Source organism: Coregonus clupeaformis, chromosome 14 (assembly GCF_020615455.1).
Source record: "Coregonus clupeaformis isolate EN_2021a chromosome 14, ASM2061545v1, whole genome shotgun sequence".
Lineage (NCBI taxonomy): Eukaryota > Metazoa > Chordata > Actinopteri > Salmoniformes > Salmonidae > Coregonus > Coregonus clupeaformis.
In genome coordinates this window covers 40,043,509-40,064,259 of record NC_059205.1, presented here as the reverse complement: position 1 = coordinate 40,064,259, position 20,751 = coordinate 40,043,509, and the positions used below count along the sequence as shown (strand labels likewise).

The 20,751-nt window shown below is 48.0% G+C and overlaps 1 protein-coding gene across 10 annotated transcripts in view; it reads left to right on the top strand.

The window, feature by feature from the left end:
* LOC121580909 (astrotactin-1) overlaps positions 1–20,751 on the top strand; it is a 263,865-nt gene that overhangs the window by 71,956 nt on the left and 171,158 nt on the right. For all 10 annotated transcript variants that reach the window (XM_041896090.2, XM_041896089.2, XM_041896086.2 and 7 more), the window contains 2 exons: positions 16,217–16,301; positions 20,448–20,522. In XM_041896090.2, coding sequence (XP_041752024.1) covers positions 16,217–16,301; positions 20,448–20,522 — 160 coding nt within the window. The remainder of the gene's footprint in view (positions 1–16,216; positions 16,302–20,447; positions 20,523–20,751) is intronic.

Sequence of the window (20,751 nt, the reverse complement as noted above, 5' to 3'; positions counted from 1 at the left end):
GGTATACTGTGTGAATTGTCAGACCTAAATGAATCAAAAGTTGGACCACTGGGACACACACTGCCTGGATTCCTTGAAATTGAATATATAATTTCAGCCCCTCTCATTAAAATTAAATATAGAATAGGAGGCCTGGTGCAATGCTTCAATAATGGCATTGTGTTTTTCATATGATGAATTCTTAATGCAACCCCCTCTACTGCAACCCCCTCTTGCAGGGTTCTAGATACCAGCTAGCTACAAGACGGGCTCAATCCTTCTCAGGGAGAAGATACTGATGAAAAGAGGGATGGGTTGTGACAATAACTGTGGTTCTGCAAACATTTCAAAAGTTTGTGAATTTTAAACATAACTGTGTGAGGAGAGTGCTGGAGGTGCTATAGGCTGTTGTTTATGGCTCATCTTACTGACAAATTCTGCTTCCCCTTGAAGGATATGAGACATTTATTACATATAAACATATTGTGTTATATCTGGTTTACGTACACTACCAGTCAAACGTTTGGACACACGTACTCATTCAAGGGGTTGTCTTTATTTTTACTGTTTTTTAAATTGTAGAATAATAATGAAGACATCAAAATTATGAAATGACATATATGGAATCATGTAGTAACCAAAAAAGTGTTAAACAAGTCCAAATATATTTTATATTTGAGATTCTTCAAATAGCCACCTTTTGCCTTAATGATAGTGTTGCACACTCTTGGCATCCTCTCCACCAGCTTAATGAGGTAGTCACCTGGAATGCATTTCAATTAACAGGTGTGCCTTGTTAAAAGTTAATTTGTGGAATTTCTTTCCTTCTTAATGCATTTGAGCCAATCAGCTGTGTTGTGACAAGGTAGGGGGGTATACTGAAGATAGCCCTATTTGGTAAAAGACCAAGTCCATATTATGGCAAGAATAGCTCAAACAAGCAAAGAGAAACGACAGTCCATCATTACTTTAAGAGATGAAGGTCAGTCGATACGGAACATTTCAGGAACTTTTCAAGTTTCTTCAAGTGCAGTCGCAAAAACCATCAAGCGCTATGATGAAACTGGCTGTCATGAGGACTGCCACAGGAATGGAAGACCCAGAGTTACCTCTGCTGAGGAGTAAAAGTTCATTAGAGTTACCAGCCTCAGAAATTGCAGCCCAAATAAATGCTTCACAGAGTTCAAGTAACAGACACATCTCAACATCAACTGTTCAGAGGAGACTGTGTGAATCAGGCCTTCGTGGTCGAATTGCTGCAAAGAAACCACTACGAAAGTACACCAATAAGAAGAAGAGACTTGCTTGGGCCAAGAAACACGAGCAAAGGACTGGTGGAAATGTGTCCTTTGGTCTGGAGTCCAAATTTGAGATTTTTGGTTTCAACCGCCGTGTCTTTGTGAGACGCTGTGTGGGTGAACGGATGATCTCTGCATGTGTATTTCCCACCGTAAAGAATGGAGGAGGAGGTGTTATGGTGTAGGGGTGCTTTGCTGATGACACTGTCTGTGATTTATTTAGAATTCAAGGCACACTTAACCAGCATGGCTACCACAGCATTCTGCAGCGATACGCCATCCCATCTGGTTTGGGCTTAGTGGGACTATCATTTGTTTTTCAACAGGACAATGACCCAACACACCTCCAGGCTGTGTAAGGGCTATTTGACCAAGAAGGAGCGTGATGGAGTGCTGCATCAGATGACCTGGCCTCCACAATACCCTGACCTCAACCCAATTGAGATAGTTTGGGATGAGTAGGACGCCAGAGTGAAGGAAAAGCAGCCAACAAGTGCTCAGCATATGTGGGAACTCCTTCAAGACTGTTGGAAAAGTATTCCAGGTGAAGCTGGTTGAGAGAATGCCAAGAATATGCAAAGCTGTCATCAAGGCAAAGGGTGGCTATTTTAATATATTTGTATTTGTTTAACACTTTTTTGGTTACTGCATGATTCCATATATGTTATTTCATAGTTTTGATGTCTTCATTATTATTTTACAATGTAGAAAATAGTAAAAAATAAAGAAAAACCCTTGAATGAGTAGGTGTATCCAACCTTTATACTGGTACTGTATGTTCCCCAGACCTGAACATTTTAGTTTGATAAATTTGACTGGATAATGGATAAACATCATAGATACACTACATGACCAAAAGTATGTGGACACCTGCTCGTCGAACATCTCATTCCAAAATCATGGGCATTAATATGGAGTTGATCACCCCTTTTCTGCTATAGCAGCCTCCACTCTTCTGGGAAGGCTTTCCACTAGATGTTGGAACATTGCTGTGGGGACTTGCTTCCATTCAGCCACGAGCATTAGTGAGTTCGGGCACTGATGTTGGGCGATTAGGCCTGGCTCGCAGTCAGCGTTCCAATTAATCCCAAAGGTGTTCGATGGAGTTGAGGTCAGAGCTCTGTGCAGGCCAGTCAAGTTCTTCCACACCGATCTTGACAAACCATTTCTGTATGGACCTCGCTTGGTGCACGGGGGCATTGTCATGCTGAAACAGAAAAGGGCCTTCCCCAAACTGTAGCCACAACGTTGTAAGCACAGAATCGTCTAAAATGTAATTTTATGGTGTAGCGTTAAGATTTCCCTTCACTGGAACTAAGGGGCATAGCCCAAATCATGAAAAACATCCCCAGACCATTATTCCTCCTCCACCAAACTTTACAGTTGGCACTATGCATTCTGGCAGGTAGTGTTCTCCTGGCATCCGTCGAACCCAGATTCGTCCATCGGACTGCCAGATGGTGAAGCGTTATTCATCACTCCAGAGAACGCGTTTCCACTGCTCCAGAGTCCAATGGCGGCGAGCTTTACACCACTCAAGCCGACGCTTGGCATTACGCATGGTGATATTAGGCTTGTGTGCGGTTGCTCGGCCATGGAAACCTTATTGTGCTGACGTTACTTCCAGAGGCAATTTGGAATTTGATGAACTGACTTGTTGGAAAGGTGGCATCCTATGACGGTGCCACGCTGAAAATCACTGAGCTCTTCAGTACGGGCCATTCTACTGCCAATGTTTGTCTATGGAGATTTCATGGCTGTGTGCTCGATTTTATACACCTGTCAGCAACGGGTGTGGCTGAAATAGCCGAATCCACTCATTTGGAGGGGCGTCCACATACTTTTGTATATATAGTGTAAGTTATTCAGTCATAACTGGAGCGTTTGAAATATGAATGTATTGGGACAATTTACAAAATCTAACCTGTCTAACCTGGTAGCCTATCAGAAGATTAGAAGCGTGGCTTTCAGATGGTTCTTTTTGGACACCCGTGAGAGTAAATGTCATGCCTGTTCATGTGTTCTGTTGTATTGCCATTAAGGTTAAGCTTGTACATGATTTATTTAAATTATTATATTTTTAAACTTTTTGTTTTACCTACCTGTAATAAAATAACCTTTTACATACACTGAGTGTACAAAACATGAAGGACGCCTGCTCTTTTCATGACATAGGCTGACCTGGTGAATCCAGGTGAAAGCTATGATCCCTTATTGATGGCACTTGTTAAATCCACTTCAATCAGTGTAGATTAAGGGGAGGAGCCGGGTTAAAGAAGGATGTTTTTATTATTTTGACAATTGATACATGGATTGTGTATGTGTGCCTTTCAGAGGGTCAATGGGCATGACAAAATATTTAAGTGCATTTGAACGGGGTATGGTAGTAGGTGCGAGGTGCACCGGTTTGTGTCAAGAACTGCAACGCTGCTGGGTTTTTCACACTCAACAGTTTCCTGTGTGTATCAAGAATGGTCCACCACCCACATCCAGCCAACTTGACACAACTGTGGGAAGCATTGGAGTCAACATGGGCCAGAATCCCTGTGGAACGCTTTCGACACCTTGTAGAGTCCATGCCCCGACGAATTGAGGCTGTTCTGAGGGCAAAAGGGGGGTTGCAACTCAATGTTAGGAAGGTGTTCTTACTGTTTTGTGCAGTCAGTGTATGTGCATATGATACTAAAGAGCTAAATCACATTCTATTGTCCAGATAGTCACCATTTCGTCACAAATGCTTGGATGCATTGCTATGCCACTTCTGACACCAGTGTAATGGAATGGTGACCATCTGAACAATGAAATGCTATTTGTCTCTTTAGTATCACATGCACTTATGTAAGCCTTTATCAAGGCTTCAAAACTGCCAGTGTACAAGCTTAATCTTTAATGACAATGCAACAGAACAGATGAACATGCATGACATTTACTCTCACAGGTGGCCAAAAACAACTATCTGAAAGCCACACCTCCAATCTTCTGATAGGCTGCCGCCTCTCAAATATTATGAATGTTACTCTTACACAGAGGAGCTAGCTAGCTAAAAGCTAGGCTAGGTTGAAGATTCTGTAGTTAACGAGCGACCTAAGCCAACACCTAATAATTGTCATCATAATATTATAATCATTACCATCACAATAAACTTTTCGGAGGGAGGCTACAGTCATATAATATAATTGGATTGACAGCAGCCAATGTTGTATTATTCAATAGTACTCATATAGGAATGGGTAATTGTTTACAAGTTGCTAGCTATCCCATAAAGCCATCGCAGAGAACCACATATTTTCATCTTTTGAGTCTGGCAGTGCAACAAATTCAACAGCGAAATACATTTAAATTGCTCCGTATGCACCAGCAAAAAGGTTCCTCCAGGAACCCTTTGCTACATTGGAACATTAAAGGTAAATCATAGAACCCCCCCAACTAATCAAATGTGCAAATATGAACCCATTGACTGCACTGGTTCCTTGAGGATCTGCAGGGTTCCTCGAGTCACCCCTAATAATTCTAAGAGTGTACTTGTTCGAATTTTAAAGCTAACTCTGGTGAAAGTTCGAATTGGTAGGACTCATCCTTTCACTTAATCCATATTTGTATAAACCCACCAGCTATCAAGGGAGTAAATTACCACACAATCTGATGGAAGAGCTCTAAAAGAATCCCATTTGGAATTCATACTCTGAATACCTGTAACAAGGTGAGTAGGACGGAGCCAGGCGCAGGAGGTGTGAATCAAAGAATAGGGTTTATTAGCCAATACAGCAGTCTGCAGCAATGCGTAAACCAAATACAGTGCGACTTAAATGTGTACTGGGAAAACAAAACACACAGGTGAATATCCCGGCGATAAAGTAACATAATGCTCAACACGAGCTAGCGACACCTCCACATGGAACAATAACAAACAAAGAAATGGGGGAGCAGAGGGAATAATTATTCAGAGACTGATAAGGGGATATGTACCAGGTGTGTGTGAAAAATAAGACAAAACAAATGGAATGATGAAAAGAGGAGTGGCAGTGGCTGGAAGGCCGGTGACGAAGAACGCCTAAGCCTGCCCGAACAAGGAGATGAGGCAGCTTCGGAGGGAGTCGTGACATTAGCCCCCCCTTGACGCGTAGCTCCAGCAGCGCGCCGACACCGGCCCTGGGGATGGCCAGGGGGACGCGGAGCAGGGCGATCCGGATGGCGACGGTGGAAGTCCCGCAACAGGGAGGGATCGAGGACATCCTCCACCGGGACCCAGCACCGCTCCTCCGGACCGTACCCCTCCCACTCCACGAGGTACTGAAGGCCCCCCGCCCGACGCCTCGAATCCAGGATGGAACGGACGGAGTACGCCGGGGCGGAGGGACCTCCCGCACCTCAGACTCCTGGAGCGGACCAGCCACCACTGGCCTGAGGAGAGATACGTAAAACTAAGGGTTAATACGGTAATCAGGAGGGAGCAGCAACCTATACGTAACCTTGTTCACTCTCCTCAGGACTTTGAGCGGCCCCACAAACCGCGGGCCCAGCTTCCGGCAGGGCAGGTGGAGGGGCAGGTTCCGGGTCGAGAGCCAGACCCGATCACCCGGTACAAAGACCGGGCCTCACTGCGGTGTCGGTCAGCGTTGGACTTCTGGCGACGCACAGCGCGCTGGAGGTGGGCGTGGGCGGTGTTCCACGTCTCCTCCGCGCGCCGAAACCAGTCGTCCACTGCAGGAGCCTCGGTCTGACTCTGATGCCACGGTGCCAGGACCAGATGATACCCTAAAACACATTGAAATAGTGACATGTTAGTGGAGGAGTGGCGGAGAGATTTCTGGGCATATTCGACCCATGGCAAGAACACCGACCACTCCCCCGGCCGGTCCTGGCAGTAGGACCGCAGAAACCTACCCACATCCTGATTCACCCGTTCCACCTGCCCATTAGATTCGGGGTGGAAACCCAGAGGTCAGGCTGACCGAGACCCCCAGACGTTCCATGAACGCTTTCCAGACCCTAGACGTAAACTGGGGACCCCGGTCAGACACTATGTCCTCTGGCACCCCGTAGTGCCGGAAGACGTGAGTAATAAGGGCTTCCACAGTTTGCAGGGCCGTGGGGAGACCGGGCAGAGGAAGGAGGCGGCAGGCTTTAGAAAAACGGTCCACAACGACCAGGATGGTGGTGTTAAAAAAGTGGGACCATGGCCGTTGTGGAACTGGTAAGGGCTGTAACTTACCCGCTGGAAGGTGCCTATGTGCTTTACTCTGTGCGCACACCGAGCAGGTTGAGACATACACCCTCAAGTCCTTAGCCAAGGTAGGCCACTAGTACTTCCTGGTAAGGCAGCGCACTATACGGCCAATTGCCTGGGTGACCATAGGAGGGGGACGTGTGTGCCCAATAGATAAGACGACCACGGACACTAGACGGCACGTACCGAAGCCCAGCTGGGCACTGAGGTGGAGATGGCTCTGTGCGTAACACCCGCTCTATGTCTGCGTCCACCGCCCACACCACCGGCGTCACAATGCAGGAGGCCGGGAGTATGGGGGTGTTATCAATGGGCCTCTCCTATGTGTCGTACAGCCGTGACAGTGCGTCTGCCTTCACGTTCTTAGTGCCTGGTATATAGGACAGCGTGAAATCAAACCGGGTGAAGAACAAGGCCCACCTGGCCTGGCGAGGGTTCAGCCTCCTCGCTGCCCGGATGTACTCCAGGTTACGGTGGTCATTCCAGACAAGGAAAAGGTGTTAAGCCCACTCGAGCCTGTGCCTCCACACTGTCAGGGCTCTGACAACAGCCAACAGCTCCCGATCACCAACGTCATAGTTCTGCTCCGCCGGGCTGAGCTTCTTAGAGAAGAAGGTACAGGGGTGGAGCTTGGGTGGCGTGCCCGAGCGTTGGGATAGGACAGCGCCTACCCCTACCTCGGACGCATCCACCTCCACTGCGAACGGCAATGAGGGATCGGGATGGACCAGTACCGGAGCTGAGGTGAACAGAGCCATCAGGGTACTGAAAGCCCTGTCAGCCTCAGCAGACCAGCTGAGCCAGGACAGCTCACCCTTCAATATAGAGGTGATGAGGGCTGCGACTGTTATGATTTAACTGGATAAGAACCCAAATGCAGACAAGTACACCAAGCCAGAGAAGTTTTAACAGGTTTATTTACAATGTTCAAAGTCCAGGTTTCCAAATATATGGGAAGAGCAAGTCCAGGTACAGGGAGGGTAACAGATCCAGATCAGGGCAGGTGTGGTACCGTAATGTCCTAGTGTCCGTGGTGAGTCCAAAAGAGAGGTCCGGTAATGGAGAGCAGGGTGGTGGTGGCAGGAGTGAAGCGGAGGCAGGAGTCAGGTTCCAAATATCTGTGGCACAGGAGAAAAAGTAAATAGAATAGACCAAAAACACAAAGAGCAAAAATAACCAGGTTGAGTCGGCAGCGAGACTAACATGGTCGTCTTGACTATGATCTGACGATGAGTGGTAAGTTTGACCGGGTCTTAAAGGCTGAGGTGATATGGTGAATGAGCTGCAGCTGGAACCCTGACTCCCGCACACCAGACTTCACTCCTGCAATCAAGGACAGACAGAGGGGAGGGAGAGAGCAGAGAGAGCTACCTATCAGCAGTAGGCCTAACAGTACCCCCCTCTACGGACGCCACCTGGCGGCCGACGGGGTTTATCGGGATGTAACCTATGAAACTCTCGGACCAGATCAGGATCCACAATGAAGCTCCTGGGCACCCAGGAACGTTCCTCGGGACCATAACCCTCCCAATCCACCAGGTACTGGAAACCACGACCTCGGCGGCGAACATCCAGAAGTCGCCGGACAGTGTAGACCGGACCCCCACCCACGATCTTGGGCGGAGGAGGGGGACGAGAGGGCGGGCACAAAGGGCTAACCGACACAGGCTTAATCTGGGAAACATGAAAGGTGGAATGAACCCGTAGGGAGGCAGGAAGCTGTAGCTTAACCGCGCAGGGGATTAACAATAGACAGTATCTTGAACGGTCCTATAAAAGCGAGGCGCCATCTTCTTAGACTCCACCTTCAATGGAAGGTCCCGTGACTTCAGCCATACCTCTTGACCAGGAGAGTAACCGGGAGCCTGGGACCGGTGACGGTTGGCTTGCCTCTGCATGTACGCCCGAAGCTCGGGACAGAGCTACCCTGGCCTTCCTCCAGACCTTGAAGCAGCGGCGCATGTGGGACTGCACCGAGGGTACCGCAAGTTCCCTCTCTTGGGAAGGGAACAGGGGAGGTTGATAACCCAGAGCACACAGAAAAGGAGACAAACCAGAGGAAGCGTTAGTCAAGGTGTTATGAGCATATTCCACCCAGGGGAGCATGGAGCTCCATGACCCAGGGTTAGACCCAGTGACACAGCGAAGAGCGGTCTCCATCTCCTGGTTCGCTCTCTCGGCTTGCCCGTTGGTCTGAGGGTGATATCCAGAGGACAGGCTGGATGTAATGCCCAAAGCTTTACAGAAAGCTTTCCACACCTGGGAGACAAACTGGGGACCCCTGTCAGAGACAATATCCGTGGGTAGACCATGAGAGCGGAACACATGTTCAACCAAAATATCAGCCGTCTCTCTGGCAGTGGGCAGTTTAGGTAGGGCCAAAAAATGAGCGAACTTAGAAAAACGATCAATCACCGTAAGAATGACAGTCTTACCAGATGAGGGGGGAAGTCCAGTGACAAAATCCATAGCGATATGCGACCAGGGCCGGCTGGGTATAGGTAGAGGTCGTAGATGACCAGCGCTGGCCTGGGTGGAGTTTTTACTTCGTGCACATACCGTACAAGCAGCAATGAAGGCTCGAGTGTCCGCCTCCATCGTGGCCCACCAGAACTTCCGTCGCACAAAGTCAAGGGTCCGCGAAACTCCAGGGTGACAGGTAAGGGGAGACGAGTGAGCCCACTGAAGTACCTGGGAGCGAGCAGACTCAGGGACAAACATCCGGTTAGGAGAACCCCTCCCAGGGTCAGCTTGATGATGTTGAGCCTGTCTAACAATCCCCTCGATGTCACATGTGATGACTGCAATACTGCAGGTAGGAGGCAAAATGGGTTCAGGGTTACTACCAGTATCAACAGCCGAATGAACACGAGACAGGGCGTCAGGCTTGACGTTGCGTGACCCAGGACGGTAAGACAGAGAAAAATTGAATCTCCCAAAAAATAGTGCCCACCTGGCTTGACGGGGGGTTGAGCTGCTTCGCTGACTGGAGGTAAGCCAGATTCTTATGATCCGTCCAAACGATGAAGGGTTGTTCCGCCCCCCTCCAACCAATGTCGCCACTCCTCGAGAGCCAGCTTAACGGCGAGCAGTTCACGATTTCCAACATCATAATTCCTCTCTGCCTGAGAAAGTTTCCTTGAGAGAAAAGCACAGGGATGCAGTTTGTTATCTTCAGGAGAACGTTGTGACAACACTGCACCTACCCCAGTGTCGGATGCATCCACCTCCACGACAAACTGGCGGTCGGGGTCCGGCTGCATCAGAATGGGAGCCGAGGCGAGCGATGTTTCAGTTCTTCGAACGCTGATTCGGCCCCTTCATTCCAAGCGAACGGTCGTGAGATGGAGGTGAGAGCGGTGAGTGGCGCCGCAATGCGGCTGTAGTCCTTGATGAACCTCCTATAGAAGTTCGCAAACCCCAGGAATCGTTGAAGTTGTTTTGCGGGTAGAGGGAGCTGGCCAGTCCGTGACAGCAGAGATCTTAGCTGGGTCCATCCGCAGCTCCCCCTGAGCTATGATGTAACCCAAAAAGAGGTCTCAGACACATGAAATTCACATTTCTCCATCTTCACAAACAGTTTGTTCTCCAACAACCTTTGCAACACCTGGCGCACATGCAGTTCATGTTCCTGGGAGGACTCTGAGAAAATCAAGATATCATCCAGATAGACAAAAACAAACCGATTCAACATGTCCCGAAGGACATCATTGACTAGTGCCTGAAAAACAGCAGGGGCATTAGACAACCCAAAAGGCATAACCCGATACTCAAAATGTCCCAAGGGTGTGTTGAAGGCAGTCTTCCATTCATCACCCTTACGAATGCGCACCAGGTGATACGCATTTCGTAGATCCAGTTTCGTAAAGATGGTAGCACCATGAAGGAGGGGAAAAGCAGAATTAATCAAAGGCAGAGAATACTTGTTCTTAATGGTGATGTTGTTAAGTCCACGGTAATCAATACAGGGTCTGAGGGTCTTATCCTTCTTAGCGACAAAAAAGAATCCCGCTCCTACAGGTGACGAGGAAGGACGCATAATACCTGCCGCCAAGGAGTCCCCGAATGTAGTTCTCCATAGCCTCCGTCTCCGGCCGGGAGAGATTGTACAGGCGACTGCTGGGGGAGCGGGGCTCCTGGCTGGAGGTCAATGGCGCAGTCGTAAGGCCGGTGAGGAGGAAGAGAAGTAGCTCTGTGTTTGCAGAAAACGGATGCCAGGTCATGATACACGTCAGGAACAGCAGAAAGATCCATGGACTCCAGTGGAGGTTGAGGCACAGTACTGGCAGGAGTCTGAGCAGAACACAAACAATTCACATGACAAAATGTGCTCCATGAAACAATGCTACCTGTCACCCAATCAATGTGTGGATTGTGTTTTATGAGCCAGGGGATACCAAGGACCAGGGGGAGTCTGTGGGCAGTCGATAATATGGAATTGAATGTTCTCCTGATGATTTCCCGACACTCTAAGACAAACAGGAACAGTCTGATGGGTAATGCGGGTCAACAATTGTCCATTTAGACCCTTAGCCTGCAGCGGACAGTCCATAGGAACAGTCTCCAAATCCATTTGTTGAGCCCACTCTCTATCCAAAAAGCTTTCGTCGGCACCAGAGTCAATCAGCGCACTAACAGAGAAATTCTGGGACTGCCACTGGAGGGATGCCTGGAGCAGAATGCGGGGAGAAGAGGAAGAATCCGCTGCTCGGCTCACCAAAACTTCTCCCATTAATGATGAGCCGGCCCTTTTCCCCGGACGAACTGGGCAGGAAGGAACGAAATGACCAGCTTCTCCACAATACAGGCAGACCCGAGCCTGAATACGACGTGCACGCTCCTCTGAGGACAACCGTGCACCGACCCACCTCCATGGCTTCGGGTTCAGTGCTCCTCGTATCGACTCGGGGAAGACACGGCTCTCTCCGTAGGGACGATGCAGGGAGGAGTTTGTTGATGACAGACAGGTTGCTTGGAACTAACACTCCTCTCCCGGCGGCGCTCCCGAATCCGATTATCCAACCTGATAGTGAGTGAAATAAGATTATCCAGCGTAGGCGATTCATCATATGACACCAATTCATCTTTTAAGGTCTCAGACAAAGCATTGATGAACACTCCTTGTAATGCCTCGTCATTCCAACCACTCACTGCTGCTAAAGTCCGAAACTCCACTGCCATCTCCGCCACACTACGAGCCCCCTGCCGAAGAGAAAACAGCCGTTTCGCAGCCTCCTTGCCTCGTACGGGGTGGTCAAAACCTTCCTCATCTCCGTGGTGAAGGCAACGTAAGCGTTGCAAATGTCCGACTGACTCTCCCAGACCGCGGATCCCCAGGCACGAGCGGAACCGCTAGTAGAGTTGATAAGGTAGGCAATACGGGCTCTTTCTGAGGCGTAGGTGAGGGGCTGTTGTTCAAACACTAACGAGCATTGAGTCAAAAAATCGCCACAGGTTCCCATGTTCCCGTCATAGCGCTCTGGAGCAGGAACAAAAGGCTCTCTGATCTGGGCTGAAGGGGTAGTAAGGGCAGATACTTGATTGGAGAGTAATTGAACCTGATTAAGCAGCACCTGACTGTCCTCAGCAATCGTTTTAAACAGGGTATCATGTTGGCCAAGTAAAATGCCCTGATTGGCTATGGCAGTCCAAATTTGAGTGCACTCTGGGGTGGTATCCGAGCTACTGTCTGCTGGGTTCATGTTGGTCAGATCATACTGTTATGATTTAACTGGATAAGAACCCAAATGCAGACAAGTACACCAAGCCAGAGAAGTTTTAACAGGTTTATTTACAATGTTCAAAGTCCAGGTTTCCAAATATATGGGAAGAGCAAGTCCAGGTACAGGGAGGGTAACAGATCCAGATCAGGGCAGGTGTGGTACCGTAATGTCCTAGTGTCCGTGGTGAGTCCAAAAGAGAGGTCCGGTAATGGAGAGCAGGGTGGTGGTGGCAGGAGTGAAGCGGAGGCAGGAGTCAGGTTCCAAATATCTGTGGCACAGGAGAAAAAGTAAATAGAATAGACCAAAAACACAAAGAGCAAAAATAACCAGGTTGAGTCGGCAGCGAGACTAACATGGTCGTCTTGACTATGATCTGACGATGAGTGGTAAGTTTGACCGGGTCTTAAAGGCTGAGGTGATATGGTGAATGAGCTGCAGCTGGAACCCTGACTCCCGCACACCAGACTTCACTCCTGCAATCAAGGACAGACAGAGGGGAGGGAGAGAGCAGAGAGAGCTACCTATCAGCAGTAGGCCTAACAGCGACCTTGCCAAAGCCCCGGATAAACCTCCGATAGTAATTGGCAAAGCCAAATGAAGCGCTGCACCTCCTTAACCGTGGTTGGAGTTGGCCAATTACGCACGGCTGAAATGCGGTCTCCCTCCATCTCCACACCTGAGGTGGTGATGTGGTATCCGAGGAAGGAGACGGATTGTTGGAAAAACAGACATTTTTCTGCCTTGGCATACAGGTCATTCACCAACAGTCTCCCAAGCACTCTGCGAACCAGGGACACATGCTCGGCGCGCATAGCGGAATACACCAGGATGTCATCGATGTAGACCACCACACCGCGACCAAATATGTCCCGAAACACCTCGTTCACAAAGGACTGGAAGACTGATGGAGCATTCATCAACCCTTACGGCATCACCAGGTATTCATAATGCCCCGTGGTGGTGCTAAATGCTGTCTTCCATTCGTCCCCTTCCCGGACACGCACCAGGTTGTACGCACTCCTGAGATCTAATTTCGTGAAGAAGTGTGCCCCATGCATTGATTCGATCACAGAGGAAATTAGGGGTAGAGGATAACTATAATACCATTTAAATTTTATTAAGTGCACGGTAATCAATGCAAGGGCACAGAACCCCGTCTTTCTTCTTCACGAAAAATAAACTTGAGGAGGCAGGTGAAGTGGAGGGACGTATGAACCCCTGACGCATGGACTCGGAGACGTATGTTTCCATAGCCTCTGTTTCAGCCTGTGACAAGGGATATACATGACTCCTGGACGGAACAGCGTCATAACCGGAGGTTTATCGCGCAATCCTCCGAAGCGATGGGGTGGTAATTTGGTCGCCTGCAATTTGGAAAAGGCGTGCGCCAAATCGAAGTATTCGGGGGGAATGCGCGCGGTGGAGGCATTGTCTGGACTTTCCACTGTTGTCGCACCAACGGAAACAGCTAGACACCTAACCTGACACTCTCGCGACCACCCCGTGAGAGCCCTCTGCAGCCATGAAAAGGTGGGGTCGTGTAGTGCTAGCCAGGGAAGGCCCAACACAACAGGGAAATCAAGGGACTAAATAATATGAAACGTGATTTGCTCATCATGGGTCTCCTGCATAATCATAGTGACTGGTGCTGTAACCTCCCTAACAAAACCTGACCCTAATGGTTGATTGTCAAGTGCTTTGACAGGCAATGAAATAGACAGGGGAACCAATGTAATATGTAGACTAAGAGCTAAAGACCTGTCCATAAAGTTCCCAGCTGCGCCTGAATCTACCAGTGCCTTACACTGGGGGACTACCGTGTAATCAGGGAAGTTGACGTGGATGGTTAAATGCGCAGCAGAGGGCTCTGAACGAGTGTGGGTTTGTGCTACCTGGGGTGACGTGAGAGTGCCCTGCTTACCGCCTCCAGAACCAGAAGGACTCTGACGACATCATGCAGCAGAATGTCTTCTTCTGCCACAAGAGTGACACTGGATCTGTCGTTCTCCCGGAACGCTGCACCACCCAGCTCCATCGGAACGTGAGCCGGGGTGAAACGGCCAGGCCCCTTCCAGGACGTGCTCTCGAAGCCAGCAGGTTGCCCTACCGGATGGCCATGTCCACCAGTTGGTCGAAGGTCAGAGGGGTATCCCGGCAGGCTAGCTCCCTTCGGACGTCCTCACGCAGGCTGCATCGTAAATGGTCGATGAGGGACCGCTCGTTCCACCCGGACCCAGCCGCTAGGGTTCTAAACTCCAGGGCAAAGTCTTGCGTGGTCCTCGTCCCCTGCCTCAGATGGAACAGACGCTACTCTCCGTAGCTGTCAAACGCGTCTCCTCCTTCAGTCCAGACCGCGTTGGCCCACTCCAGGGCTTTCCCTGAGAGGCAGGAGACGAGGGCGGACACCTTCTCCCAATCTGATGGAGCAGGGCTGATTGTGTTGAAGTAGACGTCCAGCTGCAGGAGGAAACCCTGGCAGCGGGCAGCTGTCCTGTCGTATTCCCTCTGTAGAGACAGGTGAATACCCCTGGTTGCTGGTGTGTGGGTGGCTGGATCCGGTCGCTCAGCTGGTTCCGCAGGGTCGGATCCTCTCTTCTCCAGGCGCTGGATGGACTGGAGAACCCGATCCATTGCTTCGCCCAAGCTTGCTAACCTGGTGGAATGCTCCCAGACCCGCTCAATGACTCCAGGCATATTCCCCGCTCCTGCTGACTCCATGCTGTTTGGGTGTGTTATTCTGTAACAAGGTGAGTAGGACGGAGCTAGGCGCAGGAGGTGTGAATGATAGAATAGGGTTTATACATAGAATAGAATAGGGCCAATACATCAGTCCACAGCAATGTGTAAACCAAATACAGTGCGACTTAAATGGGTACTGGGAAAACAAAACACACGGGTGAATATCCCGGCGATAAAAGTAACATAATGCTCAACACGAGCTAGCGACACTTCCACATGGAACTATAACACACAAAGACATGGGGGAGCAGAGGGAATAATTATACAGAGACTGATGAGGGGATATGTACCAGGTGTGTGTGAAAAACAAGACAAAACAAATGGAATGATGAAAAGAGGAGCGGCAGTGGCTAGAAGACTGGTGACGACGAACGCCGAAGCCTGCCCGAACAAGGAGATGAGGCAGCTTCGGAGGGAGTTGTGACAATACCTGATGCTTAGACTTGTTTAAACCCCTAAAACAACTGCTGGTTTACATGCTAGGCCCACCATGAGTTATTCAATATATCATAAGTTATTCAATATATCATAAGTTATTCAATATATAAGTTATTCATCAAGTTGTGTACAATAAATGCTCAGCTACACTAGATATGATTACCCTCAGCCTGGCATTCTCTGACAGTTAACCTTTGCACTAACATTTGAGAACCAGGAGCACCCCTCCCCCATCCCCTGTACAACACATTTGGGGCATGTCTGTCATTGGTAGAATAGCTAGTCCCTGCTCTCAAGATGCATCCCCATCAATCTGGCTGAATCAGGTTAGGGCGATATCCCTCCTCCTGTGTGCTGACAGAAGGCATCAGCAGAAAATAGCAGCTCCCCTGTTTCTAATGGCTGTAATAAGCAGCACTGATCAGGAGGCTGCTGGAGAGGAACTAGCCTGGCTGGCCATGCTGCACAGTTCTTGGGCTGCGTCCGCAATGTCACCCTATTTATTTTATAGTGCAAGAATAGTAGTGCACTATAAAGGGTGCCATTTTGGAACACAGCCTTGGTCTGTTCATTCTGATGGTAAGTAGAAAGTAATCTCCTATTAGGGAGACAGGTAAATGGATATCTCTGCAACAGACTGTGTCAGATCCTGCAGCTCTGTGGCAGTACGCTTACAGGGTTTAAGCAGTATGCTTATAGGGTTTATGGGATAGTGGAAACACAATACTCGCCTCACGCCAGGAGGATCTCAGTGCGTCGTTACATCACTTATTTTTTTAACAATGCCATTGTTTTATTATACTCCATTGCAGGTGACTGTCTCTGCTTAGATGGCTACATGAAGGACCCTGTCCACAAGCATCTCTGTATTCGTAACGAGTGGGGTCCAAATCAAGGGTAAGTGACAATATGGCCTCTAATGGTCCTGCCTGCTAGATAATACACTGCTCAAAAAAATAAACAACACAATGTAACTCCAAGTCAATCACACTTCTGTGAAATCAAACTGTCCACTTAGGAAGCAACACTGATTGACAATACATTTCACATGCTGTTGTGCAAATGGAATAGACAACAGGTGGAAATTATAGGCAATTAGCAAGACACCCCCAATAAAGAAGTGGTTCTGCAGGTGGTGACCACAGACCACTTCTCAGTTCCTATGCGTCCTGGCTGATGTTTTGGTCACTTTTGAATGCTGGCAGTGCTTTCACTCTAGTGGTAGCATGAGACGCAGTCTACAACCCACACAAGTGGCTCAGGTAGTGCAGCTCATCCAGGATGGCACATCAATGCGAGCTGTGGCAAGAAGGTTTGCTGTGTCTGTCAGCATAGTGTCCAGAGCATGGAGGCGCTACCAGGAGACAGGCCAGTACATCAGGAGATGTGGAGGAGGCCGTAGGAGGGAAACAACCCAGCAGCAGGACCGCTACCTCCACCTTTGTGCAAGGAGGAGCAGGAGGAGCACTGCCAGAGCCCTGCAAAATGACCTCCAGCAGGCCACAAATGTGCATGTGTCTGCTCAAACGGTCAGAAACAGACTCCATGAGGGTGGTATGAGGGCCCGACGTCCACAGGTGGGGGTTGTGCTTACAGCCCAAAACCGTGCAGGACGTTTGGCATTTGCCAGAGCACACCAAGATTGGCAAATTCGCCACTGGCGCCCTGTGGTCTTCACAGATGAAAGCAGGTTCACACTGAGCACATGTGACAGACGTGACAGAGTCTGGAGACGCCGTGGAGAACGTTCTGCTGCCTGCAACATCCTCCAACATGACCGGTTTGGCGGTGGGTCAGTCATGGTGTGGGGTGGCATTTCTTTGGGGGGCCGCACAGCCCTCCATGTGCTCGCCAGAGGTAGCCTGTCTGCCATTAGGTACCGAGATGAGATCCTCAGACCCCTTGTGAGACCATATGCTGGTGCGGTTGGCCCTGGGTTCCTCCTAATGCAAGACAATGCTAGACCTCATGTGGCTGGAGTGTGTCAGCAGTTCCTGCAAGAGGAAGGCATTGATGCTATGGACTGGCCCGCCCGTTCCCCAGACCTGAATCCAATTGAGCACATCTGGGACATCATGTCTCGCTCCATCCACCAACGCCACGTTGCACCACAGACTGTCCAGGAGTTGGCGGATGCTTTAGTCCAGGTCTGGGAGGAGATCCCTCAGGAGACCATCCGCCACCTCATCAGGAGCATGCCCAGGCGATGTAGGGAGGTCATACAGGCACGTGGAGGCCACACACACTACTGAGCCTCATTTTGACTTGTTTTACGGACATTACATCAAAGTTGGATCAGCCTGTAGTGTGGTTTTCCACTTTAATTTTGAGGGTGACTCCAAATCCAGACCTCCATGGGTTGATAAATTTGATTTCCATTGATCATTTTTGTGTGATTTTGTTGTCAGCACATTCAACTATGTAAAGAAAAAAGTATTTAATGAGATTATTTCATTCATTCAGATCTAGGATATGTTGTTTAAGTGTTCCCTTTATTTTTTTGAGCAGTGTATATTAACATGCCGACTCCTAGTTAAATAGCTTTGTGTCAAACAGAGGAACTGTGAAAAATATAGCTGGGTCTAACATGAGATGTGGAGTACAAGCAGATGAAAGTTTTAAATCCTTCCCAGAATTCCAGAATGCTACCCACCTTTATTACCCATATATATCACTTGAAAATAATCTGCCTGCTGCTATAGGGCCATCGCAGTTCTGATATGTTAATATGTTTTTTTTCACTATACACTGCCGGTCAAGGTTTTAGAACACCTTCTCATTCAAGGGTTTTTCTTTATTTTTTACTATTTTCTACATTGTAGAATAATAGTGAAGACATCAAAACTATGAAATAACTCATATGGAATTATGTACTAACCACAAAAGTGTTAAACAAATCAAAATATATTTTATATTTGAGATTCTTCAAATAGCCACCCTTTGCCTTGATGACAGCTTTGCACACTCTTGGCATTCTCTCAACCAGCTTCATCAGGTAGTCACCTGGAATGCATTTCAATTAACAGGTGTGCCTTGTTAAAAGTTAATTTGTGGAATTTATTTCCTTCTTAATGCGTTTGAGCCAATCAGCTGTGTTGTGACAAGGTAGGGGGGTATACAGAAGATAGGCTTATTTGGTAAAAGGCCAAGTCCATATTATGGCAAGAACAGCTCAAATAAGCAAAGAGAAATGACAGTCCATCATTACTTTAAGACATGAAGGTCAGTCAATACAGAACATTTCAAGAACTTTTAAAGTTTCTTCAAGTGCAGTCACAAAGACCATCAAGCGCTATGATGAAACGGGCTTTCACCGCCACAGGAATGGAAGACCCAGAGTTACCTCTGCTGCAGAGGATAAGTTCATTAGAGTTACCAGCCTCAGAAATTGCAGCCCAACTAAATTCTTCACAGAGTTCAATTACAGACACATCTCAACATCAACTGTTCAGAGGAGACTGTGTGAATCAGGCCTTCATGGTCGAATTGCTGCAAAGAAACCACTACTAAAGGACACCAATAGGAAGAAGAGACTTGCTTGGGCCAAGAAACACGAGCAATGGACATTAGACCGGTGGAAATTTGTCCTTTGGTCTAGAGTCCAAATTTGAGATTTTTGGTTCCAACCGCCGTGTCTTTGTGAGACGTGGTGTGGGTGAACGGATGATCTCTGCATGTGCATTTCCCACGTGAAGCATGGAGGAGGAGGTGTTATGGTGTGGGTGCTTTGCTGGTGACACTGTCTGTGATTTATTTAGAATTCAAGGCACACTTAACCAGCATGGCTACCACAGCATTCGGCAGCAATACGCCATCCCATCTGGTTTGGGCTTAGTGGGACTATCATTTGTTTTTCAACAGAACAATGACCCAATACACCTCCAAGCTGTGTAAGGGCTATTTGACCAAGAAGGAGAGTGATGGAGTGCTGCATCAGATTACCTGGCCTCCACAATCCCCCGACCTCAACCAAATTGAGATGGTTTGGGATGAGTTGGACCGCAGAGTGAAGGAAAAGCAGCCAACAAGTGCTCAGCATATGTGGCAACTCCTTCAGGACTGTTGGAAAAGCATTCCAGGTGAAGCTGGTTGATAGAATGCCAAGGGTATGCAAAGCTGTCATCAAGGCAAATGGTGGCTATTTGAAGAATCTCAAATATAAAATATATTTAGATTTGTTTAACACTTTTTTGGTTACTAAATGATTCCATATGTGTATTTTCATAGTTTTGATGACTTCACTATTATTCTACAATGTAATTTAAAAAAAATAAAAATAAAGAAAAACCCTTGAATGAGTAGGTGTTCTAAAACGTTTGACCGGTAGTGTACATCTGAATTTTGTCACACATTTCTCTTCCTCCCTATCTCCCTCCCTCCCCAAGTGATTTCTCTCTCACGTGCAGTCAATCTTTGACAGGGAAAGCCTACAGGGGTCATTTAAATGTTTAATGACTGGCCCCTCTGGCGTGAGGCCGTTATCAGGTTTTAGCTGCTCTTTTGCCTATAGTAACAGCTTACTCAGAGAGGCAGCAGCTCCTTGTCACATTTTCTCTCACACTGTAGCAGATTCAAGTCCCCAAGCTGCCTGTGTCTATTAATCTCCATCATTCTTCCCCTCTCCTCTCCCAGCTTGGGAAAATAGACACGAGCCTAAGTCACATTCCATCTCAGGCGACTGAGGAACACATTTTTCTGTCAGTGTGTTTACCCACAGCATCTGTCATAGCGCTACTTTTGATCTGCCACATTTTTTGGGATTGGTTGAAATGTTGTCGGGAGATGCAGTGCTGAAAAGATTCCAAACGTATTTACTATTTGAGCAGAATAGATAATAAATATTTTTGGGAAAACTGAAGAAAAACAAAAACTTTACTTGTGTGTTGCAGTGTAACGTGTTGTGATTACTCATTGTTACACTGTACTTAAAGTAGTAAAACATGCTTCTTTCTTTAATCAGTCATTTCATTCTTGTCTCGGAAACCAGCTTACTGGTTTTGACTGAATATAAGTCTAACTCTCTCCGCTCTTATTTGTCACCAGACCCTGGCCTTACACTATTTTCCAGCGTGGTTTTGATCTGGTGATGGGAGAACAACCATCTGATCGCATTTTCAGGTAAGAACTCACGGCACACACCTATTAATATGAACACGTTTCTATGGGTAACACTTTTTGAAACAGCATGAAATGATGTTTCAAATGCTTTTTTCTGAGATTTTATATGACGTTGACCCATTGGAAGGTTTTTTTTACAATAGGAAAATGTTTGATCATAATAGCACGACAGATTGACACTTTTAAAGATGGCATAGAAAGGAGTGAGAGCTGTAGATTTTAAACTAGG